Raw genomic sequence first — 23,334 nt, forward strand, 5'->3', positions numbered from 1 at the left:
TGGTGTGAGGAAGCAGCCGGGTTAGATCACAGTTGTTACAATTGGTATTCCTTGGTCCGCAGGGTGAACTCTTTTTCGAAACGTATTTGAGAAAAAGGCTATTAATCATTAAAAGCATTATTTATCATTTAGAACTTCAAGGTAGATATGCACTAGATATGCATTTTCATTTTATGTCCCCAATTACGATCAACAAAACATTGATAATTACATGCTTTTAGCACAGAACCAAGGTGCTTACCGTGGTTATTCAGTGTTACCATGGATTATCTAAATGGAGCACTAGGTAAGAAAGGAAACCTTTGTTTTTTTTTGGTTGTCTTGTGTTCTTATGTGTTACATACTATTATCTTGTATCTTGTCTTTCTGTTGACTGCTTTTTGTTTTCTGTTAGCTGCCTTTTGTTCAGTCCTCCCTTTCTTTCGGCCGAATTTTACGAAACGATGCAGTTAAACGAACTGACCGACCTATTCAAACACCGATCTTGTCATAACTTACAGACAAGGAAATCAAAGACATTGATTCGTAAAAGTAAATCTTGTTGTTGTTGTTATTACACGCTGGTTAGTGCTATTACGGCTCCTCACTTTACTTCATAGCCTGTGAATGCCATCCTTTGGGATCCAACAGTTCAATCTGTCAGGAGTATGGGGGCCAGTGTTCATGTAAGCAGGGAGTGGAAGGACGAGACTGCAGTAGGTGCAAGCCGGGATTTTATAATCTTACGGAGGAAGGTTGTACCCGTAAGTATTTTAAAAATTGAATTATCCTCAGAAGCTAGAGTCTAACTATAGTTACCTGCTGCGATTCTTACGGATCTTTTCTCTCATACTGAATTTTAAAGAGACAGTAAGCTCTGCCTTTAGCGTTTGATTCATATTTGTACCGAAAGGTTATTAGTCATTCTTGGAAATGACAAGCTTCGATCGATATACAAATGAGAGTATGTCGTTATTCATAAATGAAAATACGGACTTCTTGATATTTCCTAGCCTTTCTTAGTTGACGGAAAGTAAAGCTTTACACTCTGAGGAAAAATTATTTTTTCATGTCTTAGCTTGTGGTTGCAATGGGCCAAACAAAGTTTGCGACGTTATAACTGGAAAGTGCGAATGTCCAGAGAATACCGTAGGACGAACATGCGAGCCATGTCAATGTAACAATAATTCAGACAGGTGTCTGAGGACTGGAGAATGTCTCGAATGTCAGTCTAACACAACTGGCTTCTACTGTCAGCACTGTGATGACGGGACGTTTGGAAATGCAGTCATTCAGCAATGTGAAGGTAAGCATAATCTGGCATTACGTTGGGTAGTATTCTAGCAACAGAAGATCCAAACAAAAATTGCAATAATTTAAATATTTATGAAAACGTTTACGATTTTTTGACATTCAAGTTGTATGGGTCATTAAAAAAACTAAATTCTTAAACATGCGAATAATCATTAGGTGATAAACAAGGTTTTCCGAGCCAACCAATTTTTACAAATTGAATTTCATCTCCTCAACCACGTTTAAGATTTTCAGCCGTTGAAGTTGGGAGAACTTTAATTTTACTGCAATCGTCACTGTTTCTAACTGTTTGGTTAAGACATGACCTTGTGACCTTACTTTATTATCCATATTAGAGAGCAATGTCAACTGAATGTGTGATTTTAGAGCAACTTCTCATCCGATCGTGTTTTTACCCATACCTCCACAGCATGTGCTTGCAGCAAAATTGGTTCGTTGGGTCAATCATGTGATAGGGTTACGGGGCAATGTAACTGTAAAACAAGCGTCACTGGAAGAAATTGCACTTTGTGTGAGGTAATTATCCTCTTTTTTTCCGACTTACAGTGAATGAGTACTTTTTCCACAAACCTCACTTCTTCACTCCTTACTCGACAGACCAACACGTTTAACTTTGGTCCCACGGGTTGTGAAGACTGTCGATGTAACTCGTTTGGATCAGTGAGCTTGCAGTGCAATTCGAGTGGACAGTGCCTATGTCAAGCCAATGCGACAGGACTGAAATGCACGCAGTGTGCATCCGGGTTCTATGGACTTCCAGAAGGACCGTGTGGAGGTACAGCTCAGGGTCATAAATCAATCACCGTTGGCATATTTTCCCTACAAACACAAGCCTGAAAAACTCTTCTTAGCACTAGCAACGAAATGAACTGAGGATAAACCTTACCTGGGTATTTTTTATACTCAAAACAAGACCCTTCGCATTATAATGCACAAAACCTCACTAATCCTTTCCGAGCGCCATCATGGTATCTTATTCTTCATTACAAATCTTGCCTTGTGATTACCATTTGATAGCTTAAAGACTTTTTTCCGCCCTCTTTTCCGATATTCCTAGAATGCGACTGCAACACAACGGGTACAATTCCTGGTACAGTGTGTACAAATGATACCATTGGACAATGTCAGTGCAAGCTGGGTGTCACGGGAAGGTCATGTGATCAGTGTATGAAATTCTTCACCAACCTATCGGATAAGGGATGTGAAGGTACGATTTACATTCTAGTTGAAATTGTATCAGGGCTTATTTACATAGCACTACGTTTGCTTAGGGCGTCACATGCAATCAGATTTAAACACGAATACAACAACTTTATGACAAATGTACACAAACTTTGAAACGCTTAAAAACCCATATGAAAGCCTTGTCATAACCACAGAATATTTCAATGACGAAAGTTTTATGTAGTTTCTGCATTTTTAAGCAACGTGAGCAATTTCAGCTGCATGGTATGGTCATGTGGAAAGAAATGTACCTTGTAAAATGGACCTTCTCGTGGTGATAGATGATGGCTGTATTCATTGAGATTTTACGATGTGTTGGGTAAATCAAGTTGCTGCCTGGCATTACGACAGTGTTAGTTCGGCTGGCGTTTAGATAATTGATGCTTCTAGATGAGAAACTAAAATTTCGACTTATTTGCTCGATTCCCATCCAGCATGCTCCATGTGCATACAGAATTTACGGCAGTCGATTGAGAACAATTCCTACGTGGTGAATGAAACAAGTGCAGAGGTTATGCAGCTGAAAGACTTTGCAAACTTCAATAATCCAATGGTAGACGTGTCTCGTTCACTACAGCGAACTAAGGTTGGTGATGTTCCACACCAATTGATCTAATTACACGACCTACCTTTGCATATATTCCACGCACATTTCGTTTTGTTTAGCATATCTAGCCAACAATTCGATAGAGAAGTCATAAAAGGTTTTGAGTCTTGTTCATTTACCTAGTATAAAAAAAGAAAACATTGTAGGGTAGAATTTTATGTTATGAAAAACAATTAAAAACGCATCGTTGCGGATATGTGGAAATCTTATCATGTTACCCTCTCTATCTATCCCTTTTCCTTTGTATTCATAGGGTTTTGTCTGTATTACCCACAAGATATGCTTATACTATTTCAGACCGAAAGAGAGCAGTTCTACGCTCGTATATCCGCAGGAAATATAGTATATCAAAATGTCATGACTTCTGACCTTCCTGAAGCTAATAACAGTCTACTAAGTCTTTCCACCAGGGTAAGGATATGATATTTTATCTGTGGTTTAAAAAGCGGTCAGAGGCAACGATGATAATAATGACAACTAGGACGAGGACGGTGACGGTGACAAAGACAGTGATGAGGAAGGTGACAAGACGGTCAGAGAAGACGGGGAGATAGACTAAAACTAGTACGGTGACGAAGACGGGGTTTAGGACAACAAATAGGACTTCAACAGTGACGGAGCGGTGAAGAAGACGAAAACATGCACGAAGACTAGTACAGTGACGAAGTCAGGGACATAGATGACGACGGGGAAGAGTACTGGGAGGAGGACGAAAATTTGGACGACCACCAGTACGGTGACGAAAGACAAGGGCGCGGACTAAAACATTGACGAGAAGTAATACGGTGTCGAGAACATGGACGAAGACAGCGACAGGAACGAGGACGAGAACATTGACAAGGGCTATTACAGTGACAAGAACGAAGACAGTGATGAGGACGGGGAAAACAACAAGAACGAGGACGAGAATGAGGACGAATTAGATTATACGACGATGACGATAATTACTTTGTTCTTGTACCCATTAAGATGAGATTTTCTTCGTCGCGCAAAGAGAAAAAAATAATTCAGTTCTTCAAACTGTGTGGCACTGCGTTGAAATATGGCATTTAGATATAGAGATCGTATCCTTTATCTTTTTTAATCTATAGGCTCAAGATCTACGCAGTTTTTCAAAAGAAGCTGAAGCTAATTCCACTAATACTCTGGTGAATATCATCTATGAAAAGAAAGCAACATTATCTGCAAAGACATACCTTACATGTGAGTGTACTAGCATCTGTAAAAGTACAGTAACTCTCGCAAGAATAATCAGCTGGCTGGTTTTAGCTGAGTTGAACCATACTCCATTCGTGAACTGTTCTGGGAAAGGGCCTTTCAAAAGCTAGTTGAAATTTATACAGGATCAGGGAATCTCTCTTCTCTACAAATGCTCGATGTCGAGAAAGCGTTAAAGAATCATTTTAATAAAAAACCCAACGCAGAGTAATACCCTCCAGTTCGGATGGCCTTTGAGGATAAGGGGGAAAATGAGTGGCTGCACGCCAGGCTTAAGTGAGAATATTATTGTCCAATGTACTGTCTCCTAATGCGTAGCTTTTGATCTCACTTGGCCACCCTGGACCCCACCCTGCTTTATTGCTCTCATCTATCAACTCTAAATAAGTCATTAGAAGCAGGTCTTCGGAGGTCAGAGTAGATCATTGGATGAAATTCTGCGGAGATGTTTCTATGAAGGAAGCACTACCTTAGACGCACCAGCTTCCTATTCTTTCTCAATATTTACTCCCAAAGCCTATTCTATGTATGGTGATAACTGCAGAGTAGCCGAGATTTGAAATCTGGCATTCTTTCTTCGAGACGGGTTTCCTTTCCAAGCTTACGAGTCTCATCGAACAGAAGAAACTGATTACAACGAGACAGTGACCCAACCTTTCCACCAACTTCTATTAGACACTGTTCCGCCGGTCAGCAGAGACAAAACTTCGTTTCAAAGCAATTTTCCGACCGAGCATACGTTATACGTAAAATACAGCAAAAACATGTCGGCAATTCTCTTTCAGCTGTGGATACCATCATTGAGGACGTGCGAAATGCTCTCGAAGAACACCATGTTGCTGCATTAAAATTCCAGAGACACTCAGCTGAAGCTTTACGCCAAACAATGAATAGGAACTTCAGTCAATATTCCCAGGATATAAGTCGAAAATTATGGATGGCTGAAAACACGTCTGTTCTTGCCGAACAAACATTGGAACAGGTATGCAACCTTACTAGTAGTAATCCCCGCTCAACTTGGCTCGGTAACTCATATTTTTAACTAGTGTTGGCTACCTGAGGGAAAACAGGGGTCAGCAGGTACTTTTGCCAGCTTGCTATTGTTCCAAGTATTTAAAAAATACATTGTTTGACTCAAATTTACCCTTGACTTACCGTAATGATTAAGTTTTTTCATCTCAGTGTCTTCATCTCAGAAATTTATGAAAGAGTCTTATCCATACCAGTGAAATCACAGTATTTAGAGTTTCGTCCAATGCTTCAACCTCAGTGTTCCTCAATTTCATGAAATACTACAACTTCTCTAATTTCTGCTCTTTCAGCTGCTAAGTTTAATCTTACATCTGAATTTCATTATCTATGTCCCCTGTGTGGAATATTCATAAGTGATTCCTCTCATTGCTCTAAATCAACTGTCTTATATCTAATGTTCAAGATACTATATCTACCATACAATACCGGTAATTATTTATTTCACTTTTACTTAGGAAAGAAGATTTACGACACGATTAAGAAAGGAAGTTTCCTTATAATGATAATGCCATGTAACGCTATAAAACGCAATATAACCCAATACACTACACCCTGTAAGGTTTGCCGTTCTACATCCAGAAAATCGATATATTTCATATGTATCAGGTCATGTCCAAGCTGTTTCATGCTCAAAAACTTGAAATCTCGGTGCAAGAGAAAGCAGCTAATTACATACAGATCCAGGAGAGCTGGAATCAATCACATGCAACCTTCAAGGAAACGATAGAAAAGGTTTATAATTATACTGGCGAAATGCATGCCACTCTAACGGAGGCAAAGGTATGTTTGTCTTGGTAATGCAGCTGCTACGCTTTCTCTCTTTCTTATTTATTGTGCAGTACATCGTTACATGAAAAGTAAAGACAGGATAATTACTTGGTGAAAGATAAAATCTAAATCGAGGCAAGTCTCTTTGAAAGTCAAAGGCTGCCTTCCTCCCTTCTCTGTTTCGTTATCTGTTATCACACACAAAGAGAAGCCCCTGATGCCGAGGTTTTTTGTCCGCCTATTCCAAAGAAAGACGGGGTGTTGCAAACTAAGCACTTTGAGGGGTGATGCATTACACCTGGTAGTATAAGCTCCTTCTGTGAGTTAAACTTCAGGTAGATTAAAGACTCTACGCACTTCACTTGAATTAATTGTAAAATGCGTAAATCAAGATCCAGCCGGATAAGGCTTCAAATTCTTTGTATAAAACGTATTTGGCTCGCATTAGTCGGCAATAAACCAATTACAAGGTATCTACCATGCTATATCTACCTAGGATGTTTCTCTTTATATGATTTGATCTGCTATTACAGAATCTTCTGGAGAACGAATTACACGCTTTGAACAGTTCCAAGTTTTCGTTGGCTGACACAAATATGACATTAAATAACACAAGACTTGTTCTAACGCGTGGCTCATCTATATTTGAGGTAACAAGCCATCATCTCTGATCTATTACAAGCCTGTTCGTTCATTTCCCTCTCTTAAAAACTAATCAAGACATGGAGGGATATGATATGAAGTTTTTAGTACTAATTGGCAGTTCCAGATTTTGTCGATGCAATCCTCAGGGATTGTGGCTAAAAATTTTACCTTTAAGAAATCATTACGCTGTCACTCCCGTGAACAAAATCATCCAGAGGTGGGTAATTGCTAGATAGATGGCTTTTAATCTGCTGCCAACACAAATTAATCGTTCAAGTACGCGCTAAACTTATCCTGATGATGCTTAAAGCCCGTATAGTACATGTGTTTCTATGCTGTAGTAAATTTACTTTGCACTTAGTTTAAATTCTGCCGTGTGATGTCGAGGCGCTGACTGCAACCAGCTACTTGCAAAATTGTTGAGACAAGTTGGAGTACCCATCATACCAGTTCTAATTGCGTTATCTTGCAGGGCAAATTCGTGGAGCCCCAATAAAACAAATTAGCACAACGTTGTCGCGACTACATTTGTCGTAGTCGTGGATATATGCATTGACCTGCATGAATTTTCCTTTTCCTGTATAATCTTTGTGATTATTCTTTACGCATCAGGAATATCAAAGTTCTTTATCTCCTGTTAATGGCGAACTGGAGGTATCCATGCTGCAGTACGAACGGCGACAAACACAATTTGTCTTGCGCATCGAGAGAGGACGTAATCTTCCCCCAAAGGATCTTTCACGTCGAACCTCAGACCCGTATGTTTTGGTATCGATTATTCCCGATTGGAATAATGAGGGGACTAAAACGACATCTACTGTAAACGGTAAGGCTCTCATGAAATAATAAAACTTCATGATAAGGACTTAAGTGAGGCCAATATTTGTCTCTGCTGAAGGTGTTTTACTAGCTCTGCACTCTCTGCAAAGGAAATAGCCCCTCTAGATTATCAACTTTTGTATACGTTCCTTACATTTACTTACTTTATTAATTCTTGTAGTTTTATTTGTGCTTACAAGCTTTTTCATCGTAAATATTTTCAATGTAAGTTCTCGGACCATCCAACAGTCACGGATATGGATCTGTTCACACATCTTGTGTAAAGATTAGAATTTTGTCGTTTATTGTTGCTTGGCTAATCCTGAACATGAACGCTTAAGATGACTTTTTAAAATATATAACTGATGATTGACTCGTTTATTTTTTAAACGATACCAAAAATAACTCAAGTTGTCATGAACAAAGAATATCACAATTCTAGTTTCCTCGGATCAATATCAGTATCTGGGTAACTGTCCACCTACCCCTCCCCTAACCCAACAACAGTCAATTGATAACAAGTTAGGGTTAATGTTGGGTTAGGGGAGGGGTAGGTGGACAGTTGCCCAGATACTGATATTGATCCGTTTCCTCTTTGTAGATTTAAAATTTACCGAACCACCCTGTTCATCCCCAAATGGATTTTTCAATATTGATCATTGAAACTGATAACTAGCCAGTAGTTCTCATTATGTCTACACGCAATAACTGTTACAAAAAGATTTTTATTTTGAACGTAATAACGGACTGGCATACCTTGAAGTGATGTATACTGTTATCCAACAAGTGGTCCTTTGTTGCTGTTAAAAAAAATGAGGAATCGTTGATCGTGGAATTTTCCATCTTAATCATCTACAGGTGATTTAAACCCAAGTTTCCCATTTGGCGATGTAATTCGTTTCACCATATCAATGGAGCATTTGAATATTACCAAACTGAAGCTAGCCGTGTATGACCACGATCCTGGTGAAGAGGATGATTTGATTGGCATGGCACTTATTGATTTGTCCAAAGTAGAAAACTTCCTTGATAACATCGTCACCGAATGGTATCCACTAATTCCACAGGTATATAATGACTGTAATGATGACAATGTGTAAATCGAATTTGAATGAATGTTATCATAAGGGTGATATTTGTGATTTACGGGATCCGGATGGCGCTGCTTGATAGTGTCAACTACTTATCATTCAAAATCTTTTATTTTTGACGCAAATTATACCTATTACAAATTTATAGAGACTTTATTTATTTAGTGTTGTAGAATTTAATTGAAAACTTTTGAGCATCCGTACTTTACTTTTAATCTCGAAAAATAATTTTTATCATTCTATCCCGAAATTGGCGTGCTCTTTCTTAGTGTCTTAAATCAGTAACAGTTTTGTATCTCATTCAGTATACCCTAAGCGATTGTACTCATGTTCAAGTAGGATCGGTTCAAGAATTTTTGTTTAAAATTGATTTTGGGCAATTTTGTCTTCGTAAAACGTTCCATAGTGTGGGAGAAAATGTCACAAAAAAATGATTATTTTTGTGTTATGTCCTAGGACCTGTCTGAAATAAGCAGTGGGAACTTTGTTCCACAGAGTGGACTAACAGATGTATCAAACCTACTGGAAATGGAAGTTGACAGCATCAAGCAGAAGCTGTTTTCTGCCGAAGTTAAACTGTATCAGGCTGAAAACCAGGCCTCATATCTGCAGTCACTCGCTAACCAAATGGATCAGTGAGTGCAAATTACATCAGTACAAAGAAAAGATTGAAGCAAATACCACCCACTCGCGAAATTCTCGATGAAGCTTTTTTGTGGGGGGGACGATTCTGCTTCTTGTTCTTTGGTCGCATTTTTTATTCAGGATAACAATGGGCAATAAGTCAGCAATTTTGGTTGTCCACATTAGCTATGATTAGGAAATTTTTCATTCGTTTTCAATTTTATTGAAAAATTTTAGACGAGTACCTTCTGAATGGTTAGAAACCTTCTTTCAAACGCACCATTTCTTCATTCTTTTATTTCTTAAAAACTCTTTATTTTCCGTTATTCCTGGTCAGTGTACTAAAAAGTTTGTCTTTTTCCTTATTTGAAGAACGTTCAATCGTAGTCAGACTCATGGTGCTGAAGCTTTATCGGCGATCGACAGATATTCTGAGATAAGTAAGCTTGTGAACAGGTCTTTAAGTCTCGTGGAACAGGCAAACAACACAGTGCACGTCCTCGACCAACAGGTGCGTGACGTTGAGTTTGACAATTAAAGATTAAAGCACGTTACATAATGGAATGTACTGCGCTTTTATAAATACAAATTTAAAGATCTAAGGATGATATACCCATGCCTTGAACTATGATGTAAACGAGTGAGAAATCCGGGACATAAAGTGATCCGCAGGAGGAGTTACTATCAACGTTAAAAGATTGTCAAAGTTTGGGTATAGGGTCGAAAAACTTTCATGCAGCAAGTTACGGTCTTTCGTTTACACTCGTCCTTAGTCGACGAACCGCATTTTTTGTCATGTGTTATCGGTTATTTCTTCTTTTGTGTTTTCAACCCGTTATATGTTGTCAGCCATTTGTTAAAATAGACGGCATGACATGGCTGCATAGGGATACCACGTTTTTAATGATTTCAAGTAATAAAATTCATAATTTCCATTTCTGGTTTAAAGCTCAGCGTTTTTTCTCTGGCTTACCTTCAAACCGGGGCACAAAAAGCGTGGCAAGGATGGTATGAGCTTTACAACGTTACAGAAGAACGAAACACTACTATACAAAGTGAGTCTTGCGACAGATGCTATATTTTCTCAAGTGAACGCTTAGTTCCAAGAAACGCCAGGTCTATTTACATTTTATACAAACCCCCTCCGTGGGGGAGGGAGGCGGCGGCGGTCCCTATTTGTCCTCAGTGGGTCTGTACCATTCAGCTGGGTGTGTCACCTGGTACAATTACTAAATTATGCGTGAATAGTTAACTTCGCCTTTCACAAGATGGAGAAGGTTCAGAACTCCAATCCAAAAATGAACGAAAAAACGCATACACTGAATAATGGCCTATAATTTGCAAACATTCCTAATAGATCAGCGAGAAACACTTCATTTTCACCTTGAGCGTCTCAATTTTGCTCGTTAAATATAGGCAGACTCCCCTTAAGAAACACAGACGTCCCCTGAATTATCTTATGCGGGCATAACTTTAACTTGCTCTGCTGGGATAAAAGAAGATTCACACTTCGCTTATAGGACCACTTTGTCTTTACCGCCCGCAACTCTTTAACCGAGAACATGCAGTTATGTGATTTATAAATTCACAATGAATGAAAAAAGTTCTGCATCCCAGCTTACATAGAGAAACAACCACAGCGGTCTGAAAAACTGACAGCTTTGCGATCCCTATTTTCATGTAGCTCTCCTTTTACGTACATGTCGATCAAAATAAATTCTTAAAAGATTATTTCCTCTTTTTAAGACTTGGAAAAAGCGATTTATCAGGCAAATTTGACATTCTTGAATTCCTTGGATGTATGGAATGACGTTTACAAGCATTTTCCCGCCATTCAGGATGCAGCCGTCCAGTTCCGTATCGCCGCCGCGAAAGGTGAGCTCTATGGATGCTTTAATAAGCTAACTTTTAACGTTTATAAAGCCTTTCAGTAAGAAAGTTTGGGGACATAAAGAAAATGATATAATTAAATTCTACAATTCATTGCGAAATTACGTTAAATAGAAGTATTTCATGTGAGTATCATAAAGATTACCTTAACTAAAATGTGCAAAAAATGGTAAGTAGGGAAACAAAGTGGCGTGAATTGCGAACATGGAGTGTTGGGGTGATAATGACGTTATTTTCATCACTCTTTGCTTTAAGCTCCGGATGTTTCACCTCCTCTGATGCAAGCACAAGACAAAGTGACCAATGCAAGTGTATTTCTATCTACACTGGAGGATGAGCTGAATGTAATGGGCTTGCTTATGGAGACTTTGTTAAATAAAACGTGGTTTATTAAAGAATCATCTCAAGACGGAATAGAGTTGGTTAATGACGCCTTTAGTAATGGTAAGTAAAGTGTTTAGCTATCACTGCGAAAAAAAATTAGGACAGTACCTAATGCTGAAACTGCAGACGTGTTCAGCTTGATTTACGATGTAATTTTGTTTTAAGTAAACTTCAAGCGGCTATCATCGATTTTAAGCCGTAAAGGGCAAATTTTTAGATGAAAGAAAAAATTTAAGTTTCATAACGTCCCATAAAAAAAGTTTTGTTCCAGTAAACTTCAAGCGGCTACCATCGTTTTTAGGCCGTAAAGGACAAATTTTTAAATTAAAAAAAACTTGAGTTTCATAACATCCCATGAGAAAGTTTTCTTTGTTCCTTTACAGTGCAAAATATCTCAGCAAAGCTTGTACCAAATCCAAATGAGCCGAAAGTAAATGCTACTGTTAGAGAAGCCAAAACAGCAATGGATTCACTTTCGCCTATCCGAAGTCAAGTAGAAACACGAATGACCAATGTATCAGACAAACTTAATCAAGTGAGAAGAATGGCCGCCTCGCTGCCTTTAGCCCTTCTCATTATGAACAATAGCTGGGTAGAATTTGTTCCATCTGCCCAAACGATTGGAAATCCTTTGAAAAACGAGATTTCGTTTGATATCAAGACTAACGTCACCGAGGGTCTTGTGATGTATCTGATAGCAGAGCCTCGTGAAAAGACCACGGAACGCTCTAATTGGCTGGTAAGACTTGTAGAATGTTGTTTATGGACATATAACCCAGAGAATCGTGCCCTAGAAACCATAAACTTTTTCCCCTATTATTAAAAGGTACATACAAAAGTTATACAGGGGAAAGCGATAGTGTAACAGCGCAGGAATCAGCGGGTAAAGAGAGAAAAAGAGCGCCTGATACGATCACTACACGATTCGTTTACCGCTGGTCAGGAATAAGAATTTTTGTCTACTTGGTTTAACTCTCACAAAAATTGTTACGTCAAAACCGTCTCTTTTTTATAGTAGCGAACATTGAATCAATGGTAACAAAAAACCTTTTTTCAAATTTGAAATTTTACTTAATTTAATTTTCGTTCAGCTGGTTTTATTCAGTAATTCATTTGTTCATCTTCCTGCTCCCTAATTTATATTTAGACAAAAAGCCTCGCCTTCTTCATATCAAACAGTTCTATCAGTGTCGTGTATGACCTCGGTGCTGGACCGATTACGGCTCAGAATCCCTTGGTACTTAAAAATGACACCTGGTACAACGTGTATTTCACCAGGTAAGCACGTAACTACCATACTTACGGACCCGAAGAGGTGGAAATCATCTAGAAGTGATTTATTCATATTAACCATATTTTGTCAACAGCGATATCAACATGGAATTGACCGAAAGGATTCATATCAGTGCAGAATGCTTGTCACTTACTATTTACTTACTACCTGCTTCTTAGTGCTACACCCGTCTCTGGTGCTGCGTCCGCTGTTAAACTGTCCACAACGGGGAACAGTCTTTCTCAGTATTACCCTTACCTGGATGGTCAGACTATACAATCGTACTTGTAGTCATATTAGGAAACAACCTCCCTTTTCCTTTTCACATCCCTTGTCTTTACACCAGATTCTGCTACCCTTTACAACTTTATTAACATTAGTCAGCATACTTACTGGCAAAATGCCAACTCTCTCATCTCTAGAATGTAAATTTTTTCAATTGATGTCTCCGAAAAATATACCTTTTATTAGGTAAGCTTTATCGTTTCATATTGTGATTACACTTTGCAAATTACCTCTGAACAGATTTGAAGCTGAGGCATTCTTAACAGTCAGCGCAGACCGACAGATTCGCGAGACAATCTCCATAAATGGCTCATCAGTTAATGGAAGGACATTGCAATTTAGCAATGAAAGCATCATTTACCTGGGAGGCGTACCTTCAAACGTGATGGTAGTTTCACTCTGGCTTTAAAATAGTTCATACCGTCCCCATATCGGAATGGCCACAATATTAATAACTGCATGCTGTTACAAATAAAATTGTGCAAATGCGATCATCAATCACATCCTTTCTCTAGACAAGAGACAACGTTAGATTAATTTTAACTGAAATCTACTCACATGTAATAACACGAGCCTAATGAAATTTGATGCCGTTCCATTCCTCAGGGATCTCTACCGATGGATCACTTCAGAGGCATGGTCGATAATCTTGTTATTGACAACTATCGCTACAATCTCTGGAACTCTGCACAATCTCATGATGGTGTCAAGTACGCAGTTCCACGATACAAACCCATCTACTATCCGGCCGATGGAAAAGCTGTTAGTTTTTATGGAAATGGTTTCCTCCAACATGCAGTTGGGCAATTCAATGTCAGCTCGGGGTATGCATCTGTAGAATTAGACTTCAGAACCCTGCATCAGAATGGTATCATGATGGCTGTATCCAGTGAAGAACAGAGATATGTTCTTGTTCTTTATCTTCATAATGGACAAGTTAAATACTTTTTCGAACTTGGGGAAAATGATGGAATTACAATGACAAGCAGTGGGTGAGTAGGACACCCCAATTATCGTATCATACTACAAAAAAACACATTCATTGATTTAGCATTTCTCCGTAGTGGTCTCCCTAAGTGAGGTATTGTATATTGTGATTTTAACTTTATAGAACTGGCTCTCACCGGATTAAAGAAATAAGGAAAGTTCGAATTTCAGGGCCAAACGAACTGAACACCCCAGACAATTGTATTTACAATCGTCTCTCTTAGACATTTTTTAAAAGCTAACAAAGGTAGCTCATTGTAAGTATATTCACAGGTCTTCATACGGCGATGGGTGCTGGTATCATGTTCGTATCATGCGCACTTCCGTAAATGCGACGCTAACTGTAAATCCTGTGGGCTCAGCTCAAACATCTGACAGTCATTTTGTCGACACCGGTCAAACGGTAATGGCCGATAGTCATCTAATCACTTTCGGAGCTCTAAACCCTAACAGGTTTGTACTGAGAACTTAACGAGTATTCGTTGGTGATTATGCATTAACAGTAAAATGTCTTGCGTTTCTTACAGAAAACACCAGCTGATCTCTGTATTAAAGGGTGCTTTCATACATTTTTCTGCCAGCATGCCTGCGTCAATCACTGAATAACATCTTCCTTCGCCAAAATCACCAGGCTCTAAAATTACCATCTTCATTTGCATCATCACTGCGCAAAAGCATCACATAGCAAAATTGCTCTCCTCGGAGTATGCAAGACGCTTGTCGCAATGAACATAGTTAAACGGCCGTACTTACTACGAGTCTCCCATGATTCAGTGGTAGATCGTCCGAAGTACTAGTTGGAAGGCCGTTGGTTCGACTCGTATCTGGGAGCCCTCAGAGTTTTTTTCCCTCGAAGTATCCCTGTGTAATTCACTAAATAACACCTTCCATCAATTAGATTACCAGGCTTAAAATCTACTATCTTCATTTACACCATCATTGCACTTGTGCATCACAAACGACATTCCTATCCTCAAGGGATGTAGGGAATTTATCGCTATGGACTTACTTAATGGCCTTACTTGTCACGAGTCTCCCGTAGCTTATCTGTAGGACGTCCGAAGTCCTAATCGGTCTTAGGTTAGTCAGACGAAGACTTTTTTATTCCGATTTCGCCTGTCATTCACTAAATGACGTCTTCCTTCACTTTAATAACCACGCTTAAAATTCACCATCTTCATTTTCATCGTTATAGCGTTTGAGCATCACGTATTGACATTCCTGTCCTCAAAGTATGGAAAACGTTTATCACCCTGGACTAAGTTAAATTGGCTGTCTTGCTACGAGTCTCCCATAGCTTAGTTATAAAGCGTCCAAGTACTAATGGAAGGGTCTGAGTCCAGTTTCGAGCACCGGGACTCGCGTTTTTCTTTCGCGAGTCTTCCTCTGTCATTCACTGAATCAGGTCTCCTTTCAGTTTAATCACTACCCTTAAAATTTACCATCTTCATTTACATCATCTTTCTGCATAGGCATCAAATATCGACATTCCTACCTTATAATATGCAGGAAATTCATCACCTTAAACTTAGTTAAACGGATCTTCTTGCCACGAGTCTCCCGTAGCTTAGTTCTAGAGCATCTCGAGTAGTAATTGGAAGGTCGTTTGTTTTTGTTATTCCGTCTTCCTACGTCTAAAGCGCGACGCTTAAAATTTATCATCTTCATTAACATCGTTATTGCGCCTAAGCATCACATATCGACATTCCTACTCTTGCAGTAGGTACGAATTATGTCACCTTGGGCTTAGCTAAACGGTCTTACTCGACTTACTCGCAACGAGTCTCTCAGAGCTCAGTGGTAGAGCGTCTAAAGCTCAAATCGGAAAGACGTAAGTTTGTGTCATTCACGGAATAACTTCTTCCTTCTCTTAAATCGCTAGGCCTAAAATTTACCACCTTTGTCTGCATCATCATTGCGCATAACCATCACATATCGACATTTACATCCTCGCAGTATGCAGTAAGCTTGTGATCATGGACATTTTTTAAACGGCTTAGTTTGCCACGAGTCTCCTATTTCTCAGAATAACATCTTCCTTCACTATTTTTTGCATATATTTACTGACATGTGAAATAAATCCGCATGCACGTCTGAAACATAAGCACATCTCACGTCATCTGACAATGTCCCTCTGTGAGGAGCTTAAAGTGTAAACTAATGTGATCTTCTTCTCTTTAGTGTCGTTGTCTTTGAAGCTAACGAAGTATTCTCTGGAGACATGAAAAACTTGCTGTTGTACAGCAGTGTGTCCTCATCCCTAATTCCGCGGCTCTTCAACGACCCAACATTTATGTTTTCAAAACAAGGATTATCGTTTAGAGGAGTTATCAAAGGAGAGGTAAGATTACTGAATGAGATGACCCCCGATACAAATGGTTTTTTAATATTAAATATTCAACTTGTAAGGAAGAAATCACCGGCATGAATAGTATGTATTACGATTAGGTGGTTTCCTAAGAGCGAGGGAAACCAGTAGCTAAAGAAAAAATGATTTTCCATGCCGGATTAGGTTGTCTGCTGGTTTTAAAAAAGTTTCTTTAAGACCAAACGCTAATTTTTCAGTTGGTGAGTGCTCTATTTCGCACGGTACCGTTCTCCATTTTCGAATCACGAGTTAATTGACATGAACTATACACACATTCAAATGAGAAACTGAAGAAATAGTACCTCAGATGGCGGAGACGCACCTGTTTACTTGGAAAAGTTGAAAAGCAGACCCTCGAGGGGTCAACTTCATGCAGTTCTTAATCACTTATAAAACGATTGATGGGAACAGGCTCGTCAAAATTTTTTTTTTCAAAGTCCCTAAATTGCTTAACCTTTTTGGTATTAATTTTTCAGATAGAATATGGAACACGTTTCTACGGGTTCGAAGAGGAAATAAGCGACTGTTCATATGCAACTATTGATATCATCAGCGGAAAAGCAGCATTTTCGACATTGCACTTTACCTTTAAGACAAAGGAAGAAAGTGGCGTTCTTCTCTACAGCGAAAAAAACGTGAGCAACATTGCATTCCCATTTGATTTTCTGCGAGAATCAAATAACTGCTTTATCTTAATCTCATTCAAAATTATCTAGTGCATTGAATTTCTCATTTCACTCAGGATTTTTATTTTTGAAACACCACTCCATTTGGTTTGCAAACCTTTAAAAGGTGCGTCAAAACAATTTGTCAAACACCTACAAAAGAATGGTTGAGTGACTCCTTATACCCGGCCGAATCTACTTCGTCGACACCATAAAAAGAGGAGTTCAGACTTTACAAATTATATCAAGATGTTTACAAGAAAGTGAATATATCAAACGCTTAAAGTTTTACTTCTCTTTTTATTAAACGTTTACTCAGACGGAGGATGCACCATCGCTGTACATGGCATTACGACACGGAGACTTATACTTTTGGTTAGGGGATATTGAATCAGTTCCTGTCTTCTCTTCGTCAAATATCACCTTCTCGGACAATTCATGGCGCACAGTGCTTTTGCAGCTCACGGACAATGGGTGGGTGCAATAATTCTCTATGTTATATAGCAATGTGTAAAGCCACAACTATTGTACTTTTACCGAAAATGTACAAGGCCTGTCATTAGTTTACAATCCCCAATGGCTTATTTCCTTTACGATTTATATTTCCAAGTCTGCAACAAAGAATCTTCGTTATGAGGGGGAGGCACTTTTCTTCACTACGAATGCTCATAAGTCGTGATAAGAACGACATAAGATTAGAGATCCACCCTCCAAACACCTATGAAAGGTTGGAAAAAACAAAATTGCATTATCAAGTAAGTTAGCTGCTGTGATGTTTCTCTTGTTTTAACAGATACGAACTTTACGTGAATAACACTCTTGTTTACACTGGTGTCTATAACTTCGCTGCTTTATCATTGGTTCTTCATGATCCATTTTATATGGGTGGCATTCCTTCCAATAAGTCATCCCAGACTCCTTACGCACTCTGTTTCAAGGGTGGCATGAAGAATTTGACCGTTGACTCCAGGTAATTTCGTTATCTTTTATCGTAAGTCCTGCGCTACAAATTGATGTGTCGTCAGAATTTTTACCCTCTGTTTTGATGAAATATGGTGAAGAGGTCATTTTTAAATTCTGATTGCAAGCCTACACCTTACTCTCCAAATTAAATCTAGAATTAGTTACTGAAATCGATATAAGACGTATGAGCGCTATGAAATTTGTCCTTATTTATTTACTATTTTTTGGTTAGCTTAATAGATTTCTTATCTGAACATACTGTGGGTGTATCAAAGGCGGGAGTGGTGCCAGCCTTTGCACCTCCACCCATCCCTCCGTCCTGCAGTGCTTCCCTTCCTCCACCCGTTTCGTCCAGTAGTAGTGGAGCATTGCATTTCGATCTTCAAGAAAGCAGAGGAAAAGGCTTCATTGGATTCAATTTGAACGAAATTCAAAGCATAGTGTTCGAATCCAGGTAAATACCTATCTATTGAGATGGTTTATTTCATTAATCAGTAGGCTGAAGACATTACACTTTGACATTGTAATACTTTCCCCGATCGAAAACACAAATTACATAAACTACATAGAGGATCGATTATACGTTTTTTGCGCCTTATGCAATTCTATTAATCCAGGAGAGGAAATTGCACTGCCCCAATGTAAGAGAAAGTGCTGTGAAAGACTATAAATTAATGTTCCCAAAAGTTTGTTAAAATGCCTTTTACTGCCAATAACTAAGGTCAAATACATGCGCACAATGGTGTAGACTCAAAGATTCGAATAGAGATACAAAATATCGGCAACAAATGTTACTTGTGGTGTAATGCTCCTTTGCTTTGCAGGTTTGTAGTTGGATTATCCTTCCGAGCCTTATCAGACGACGGCCTATTATTATATGGCACCGACAATGACACACACCCGACTCAGTTCTTTTCACTCGAACTTGTCCATGGAAAATTGGTCTTCAAGTTTAACTCGGGTAAAGGCCTGGTTTCTATGACCAGTGAAGAAAAGTACTCTGGAAACGGCCAATGGTTTTCAGTAAGAATATCTCATTACATTGCTATTTACTATTCAAGTATAGATCGTGGAGTCAATGATTACGGAGTTCACAGGCATTAGGATGACAGTAATGAAGGTTAACAGGCAATTGTCTCACTAATTTCCTCAATCCTTTCTTGGTCTGTTCAATTCATTAGGCTCAATATCAACATATCAACCATTATCTATAAGTCTAATCTCATTAAATTGACTGACATAATATCAGGTTCATATTCTCCGCCTGTTTCATTTTGGTGCTATGCTAACAAGTACTATGGATTATGTGAATGGAAGACACGACCCGCCCAGTCTTTCGATGAATCTACGCCACTTGTATATTGGTGGACTACCCAGTTACGTGGTTGCTCCAACAGTCACCAACAGGCATGTTGTTCATTAGGATACAGTAAAGTGGATTGAATTCTCTAAAAATTTGTCCACAAGGAGAGTTTTAAGTGACAAGCAGATAGTGGCCCTTGACTAAATCTCGACAAAATAATTTTTGCTTTCGATTTCCAATATGATTACAAACGTTATGTCGCTTCATGAAGATAGAGTAACATGGATTGAATTCTTTATAAATTTTTTCACAAGGAAAATTTTAAGTGACAAGCAAATAGTGGTTTTTAACTAAATCAGCTGTATTCTCGAATTCATGTATGATTACAAACGGTATACTTCTTGAAGAACGTAAATTAGTGATGTCAATGCTAAATTTAATGAGCATGGTTCTGTAGTGATGACCATGCAGACTGCCCGATAATAGACAATTAACTAAAGAACTTTCGTACATCATTTGATAATCATAACTATCTTTTAGTAAACTAGTTATAATCTACTGTGTACTTTTGTTGTTATTTTAGGTTCTTAGGGTTTGCAGGCTGTATGAAAGATTTCGATGTTGCCAACAGTGAATCCTTGTTCGATTTTAACAAACCTGATAGTAGAGGCTCTAACGAGACTCGCGGTCTGTGTTACGACAAGGCTCAGCCAGGTCTCGGTTTCAATGGTTCCTCTTGGGCCAGATTTGGCAAGTGATACTGTGCTATCTTAATAGTCGATATATTTAGACAAATTTAAGACAGTTTCTGTCTGAACTCTAAATGGCAAGATAGTTTGGAATACTTCCAAAAGTAATCACACGCGTAATTTCTGAACGAAAACTACAACTTGCCGAAACTTATCACAAAACAACATGCTCTAGAATGAATGACATTATACTGGAAAATACCTTTGTCATTTTCTGGAGTTCTATTCGAGAGTTACAAAAGCCAAATCTCATAAAATTTATTGATTTTTAGATGACTTCAATTTAAGTGCAGAGTTCAATGTCCAGGTGACTTTCCGGACCTCATCACGTGACGGATTGTTGTTTATGATAACAAGTGCTCCTGATTCTACAGGTTAGTTAGTGCTACAAAGACAGGATTTGAATGATTTGAAATTCGTGAAAGTATATACTAAGTAAAAGATGACTTATGTTACACTTCTAAAGACGTCACCTAAGTAAAACTGCCTGTGACTTCGCGCATGGTTGTGAGCAACAATTGGATGTTTTTCATTTGAGGTATATTAATACCAATACCACACTCTACATTAATAGCAAGTTTGATTATTAGTGCCAGTTGTCATCACGAGGGTCATAGCAAAGGGTGACTTAAGATTTCCCTTTGTTTAGTTGCTGTGTGATCTTTCAACAAATTTGACAATTTTCATAGGGACGAATGAGCAATGGGGTTTTAGATAAAAGGAATACTGATAAGGACTTGTTTTGAGTTAGTACAAATGAACTGTAAAACTTAGCAAGAATGACTGACGCCTTCGAAATTAGATTTCAATAGTCTATGGTAAATGCAATAGATGTAAATTTGAGTCTTTCGAGTCATGTCTCGATTTGACAAAGCTTTCTTTGCTTTTATTTAATTATCTGTTTATTCATTTTTGGTCTTCTTCATCAGCGGGAAACAGAATGCACATCCGTCTGGAACAAAAGAGTGGTAAGGTACGTGAAGTGATTAGAGTTTTAATTTATCATTGAAATCATGAATACTTAAAAGATAGAAATCGATTTGGCGGGGAAGGGCTATGGATTCGGGAATAGATGTGATGGTATGATAGACCTGAATAAGTTTTCCTTCGTAATCTTTGAGCCCACAGTTAACCTAAAGTAAAAGTTAAACTCACATATCTGCAATAGAGCGATGATTTCCTTGTCCTTATAAACTTAGATGATTCTGACTTACAACACCACGACAAACGAATCACAAATTGTTTGGACTAAACCTGGACTTGGAAATGATACCCAATCGTCTTACATGATGTGCCAAATGAATTGGCACACGGTTAGAGTTACCAAGCAGGGATCTAATCTAACCGTCGCCTTAGATGACGTCCATTCCGTCACCAAGCCGGTTCGATATGGCACCAACATGACCGGGCATCTATTTCTTGGCGGATATCCAGGTTAAATTTCATTCTTAATGTTAGGGGGATTGTGAGCGAAAACGGGAAAAAAGTCTGCGCTTCCTCGACTTGCAAGCAACCAGCTCTTTGTCTACTGCTCCTTTCGATTATTCCTCTGCAGTATCCAAAGCTCGAGCACGTCCTCAAGCAGCCTTCTGCGAAAAATTAAATCATTGAAAAATCAGACATAAAAATCAAACAGAAAAATCCTAACAATTGAATACTAGTTAAATAGCTGATGCCTTTTTGTCTAACTATTGAAGCGCCAACCCAGAATTAAATATAATCATGGTTTGTATTTTTTCGGTATTAAAGCACCCATTAGGTTTATTCTTTAGTGAGGTTCAATTTCTGTGTAACACAGGACCGAAAGGATCAATATACACGCTAAGTGAAACACGACCAGAGTTACCAAGTTAACTTTGAGACATATAGGTAAAAATTGCACTTTTTCTCTATGAAACATTGGGACAAAATTTCTCGACTTTGGAAGTTTGATATTGACTTTTCCCTGACCACGGCAACCCTATTTATCACATTACGATATGTTGAATACCACAGACAATAATGTTAGTTTTTTTTCTGTTTTTAAACTACAGCTGATCAGTTGGGAGGATATCCTTCAGTTTTCACGGGATTCAAAGGCTGCCTCAAGAAGTTTACTGTGGACGGAAATACTTTACATTTTGCAGATTTAGCGCAGTTTTCTTATGTCTCATCGGCTTGTCCACTGACGTCAAGCGAAGGTGGAATTTAAAGCAAAAGTGTAACACACTGCTTGCACCTTTTTTCTGTTACACAACTTTTTCGTCGGCAAGCCAGGAGATAAGTGAGCAATACTTCGCTCTTTACTCTAGGATAAGATTGCGCTGTTTATGTAAATACTAAATATCCTCTCTTGGATACACCCAATTCTTCAATTTAGGATGTAATGCGTTTAACACTTCGGTTAACTATTGTGTCTAAGAAAATTCATACTAAAAGATAGCACTGAAAAAGTCAAGTGTCCGATAATATGTTGCACTAGGGAGGAGCAACGTGTCAAGAGATATTTATGTGCTCCAAAAGGGTTCGAAGATTTACCTTTTCAAGAATATCTGTATGAGGAAATTTCATATAACGCCTGAATAAATGGTTATCTGTATATGCGCTCTTAGCCATTTTGAATTTTGTCTTTAAATTCAGACAGCTTGACAAGAGTAAGTAGTCAAACCGTCAGAAATCTGAACAAGGGGAGATAGAATACGCTTCACTGTTTCAAGGACTCAAAATAATGTAGAAGTCTTGGTATGAAAAATAATGAACGTTATCCCCTTTACCTTCTGTACCAGGGATCAACAGTTATATCAGGAATGTGGTAAAACATTTTCCTTTTTACCAATTTTTAAAGTAATTTTTTAAAACTAAGCTAGTGAATAGCAATGAGAGTGAGGAAAATCTTTGTGTACGATGCGATTGAGATTACTGAGCACGACGGTTTAACTGTAATAACATACAAATGGGTTATTCGAGTATAAAAAGGGGAAAATGATGAAATTTCAAATGTTGGTCGTCCCGCTTTTCCTAAAAGGTAAAGAAGGGAAAGATTGCAGGAACACAGTTCAGCCGTATCCGTGAAAGGAACTGATCATCTTACTTCCCGACATTTTCCCTCGGTCTCCATCTATTAGCGAACGTTTGGAGTTATAGTAGACCATTGGCTCTTAACTACA

General features: G+C 38.5%; 1 protein-coding gene across 2 annotated transcripts in view; it reads left to right on the plus strand.

Annotated features, from left to right (window-relative positions):
- Positions 1 to 22,776, plus strand: part of LOC113686064 (uncharacterized) — a 34,467-nt gene extending 11,691 nt beyond the window's left edge. Inside the window, exons 16-51 of one of the 2 annotated variants that reach the window (XM_027203655.2) lie at positions 222 to 286; positions 600 to 743; positions 1,058 to 1,285; positions 1,703 to 1,809; positions 1,891 to 2,068; positions 2,351 to 2,500; positions 2,952 to 3,103; positions 3,422 to 3,535; positions 4,216 to 4,327; positions 5,128 to 5,324; positions 5,981 to 6,154; positions 6,676 to 6,792; positions 7,400 to 7,613; positions 8,465 to 8,673; positions 9,154 to 9,332; positions 9,694 to 9,832; positions 10,271 to 10,376; positions 11,068 to 11,196; positions 11,467 to 11,655; positions 11,979 to 12,334; positions 12,743 to 12,873; positions 13,394 to 13,541; positions 13,760 to 14,145; positions 14,414 to 14,593; positions 16,322 to 16,481; positions 16,985 to 17,143; positions 17,493 to 17,647; positions 17,967 to 18,143; positions 18,369 to 18,590; positions 18,961 to 19,159; positions 19,386 to 19,543; positions 20,023 to 20,189; positions 20,461 to 20,562; positions 21,118 to 21,161; positions 21,388 to 21,622; positions 22,222 to 22,776. In XM_027203655.2, the coding sequence (XP_027059456.2) occupies positions 222 to 286; positions 600 to 743; positions 1,058 to 1,285; positions 1,703 to 1,809; positions 1,891 to 2,068; positions 2,351 to 2,500; positions 2,952 to 3,103; positions 3,422 to 3,535; positions 4,216 to 4,327; positions 5,128 to 5,324; positions 5,981 to 6,154; positions 6,676 to 6,792; positions 7,400 to 7,613; positions 8,465 to 8,673; positions 9,154 to 9,332; positions 9,694 to 9,832; positions 10,271 to 10,376; positions 11,068 to 11,196; positions 11,467 to 11,655; positions 11,979 to 12,334; positions 12,743 to 12,873; positions 13,394 to 13,541; positions 13,760 to 14,145; positions 14,414 to 14,593; positions 16,322 to 16,481; positions 16,985 to 17,143; positions 17,493 to 17,647; positions 17,967 to 18,143; positions 18,369 to 18,590; positions 18,961 to 19,159; positions 19,386 to 19,543; positions 20,023 to 20,189; positions 20,461 to 20,562; positions 21,118 to 21,161; positions 21,388 to 21,622; positions 22,222 to 22,379 (6,040 nt within the window). In that variant the 3' untranslated portion in view covers positions 22,380 to 22,776. The remainder of the gene's footprint in view (positions 1 to 221; positions 287 to 599; positions 744 to 1,057; positions 1,286 to 1,702; positions 1,810 to 1,890; positions 2,069 to 2,350; positions 2,501 to 2,951; positions 3,104 to 3,421; positions 3,536 to 4,215; positions 4,328 to 5,127; positions 5,325 to 5,980; positions 6,155 to 6,675; positions 6,793 to 7,399; positions 7,614 to 8,464; positions 8,674 to 9,153; positions 9,333 to 9,693; positions 9,833 to 10,270; positions 10,377 to 11,067; positions 11,197 to 11,466; positions 11,656 to 11,978; positions 12,335 to 12,742; positions 12,874 to 13,393; positions 13,542 to 13,759; positions 14,146 to 14,413; positions 14,594 to 16,321; positions 16,482 to 16,984; positions 17,144 to 17,492; positions 17,648 to 17,966; positions 18,144 to 18,368; positions 18,591 to 18,960; positions 19,160 to 19,385; positions 19,544 to 20,022; positions 20,190 to 20,460; positions 20,563 to 21,117; positions 21,162 to 21,387; positions 21,623 to 22,221) is intronic. The other variant, XM_089204376.1, reaches the window with a different exon arrangement.
- Positions 22,777 to 23,334: the final 558 nt, after the last annotated feature.

This window comes from Pocillopora damicornis, chromosome 4 (assembly GCF_964200805.1).
Source record: "Pocillopora damicornis chromosome 4, jaPocDami1.2, whole genome shotgun sequence".
NCBI classification, from domain to species: Eukaryota; Metazoa; Cnidaria; class Anthozoa; order Scleractinia; family Pocilloporidae; genus Pocillopora; species Pocillopora damicornis.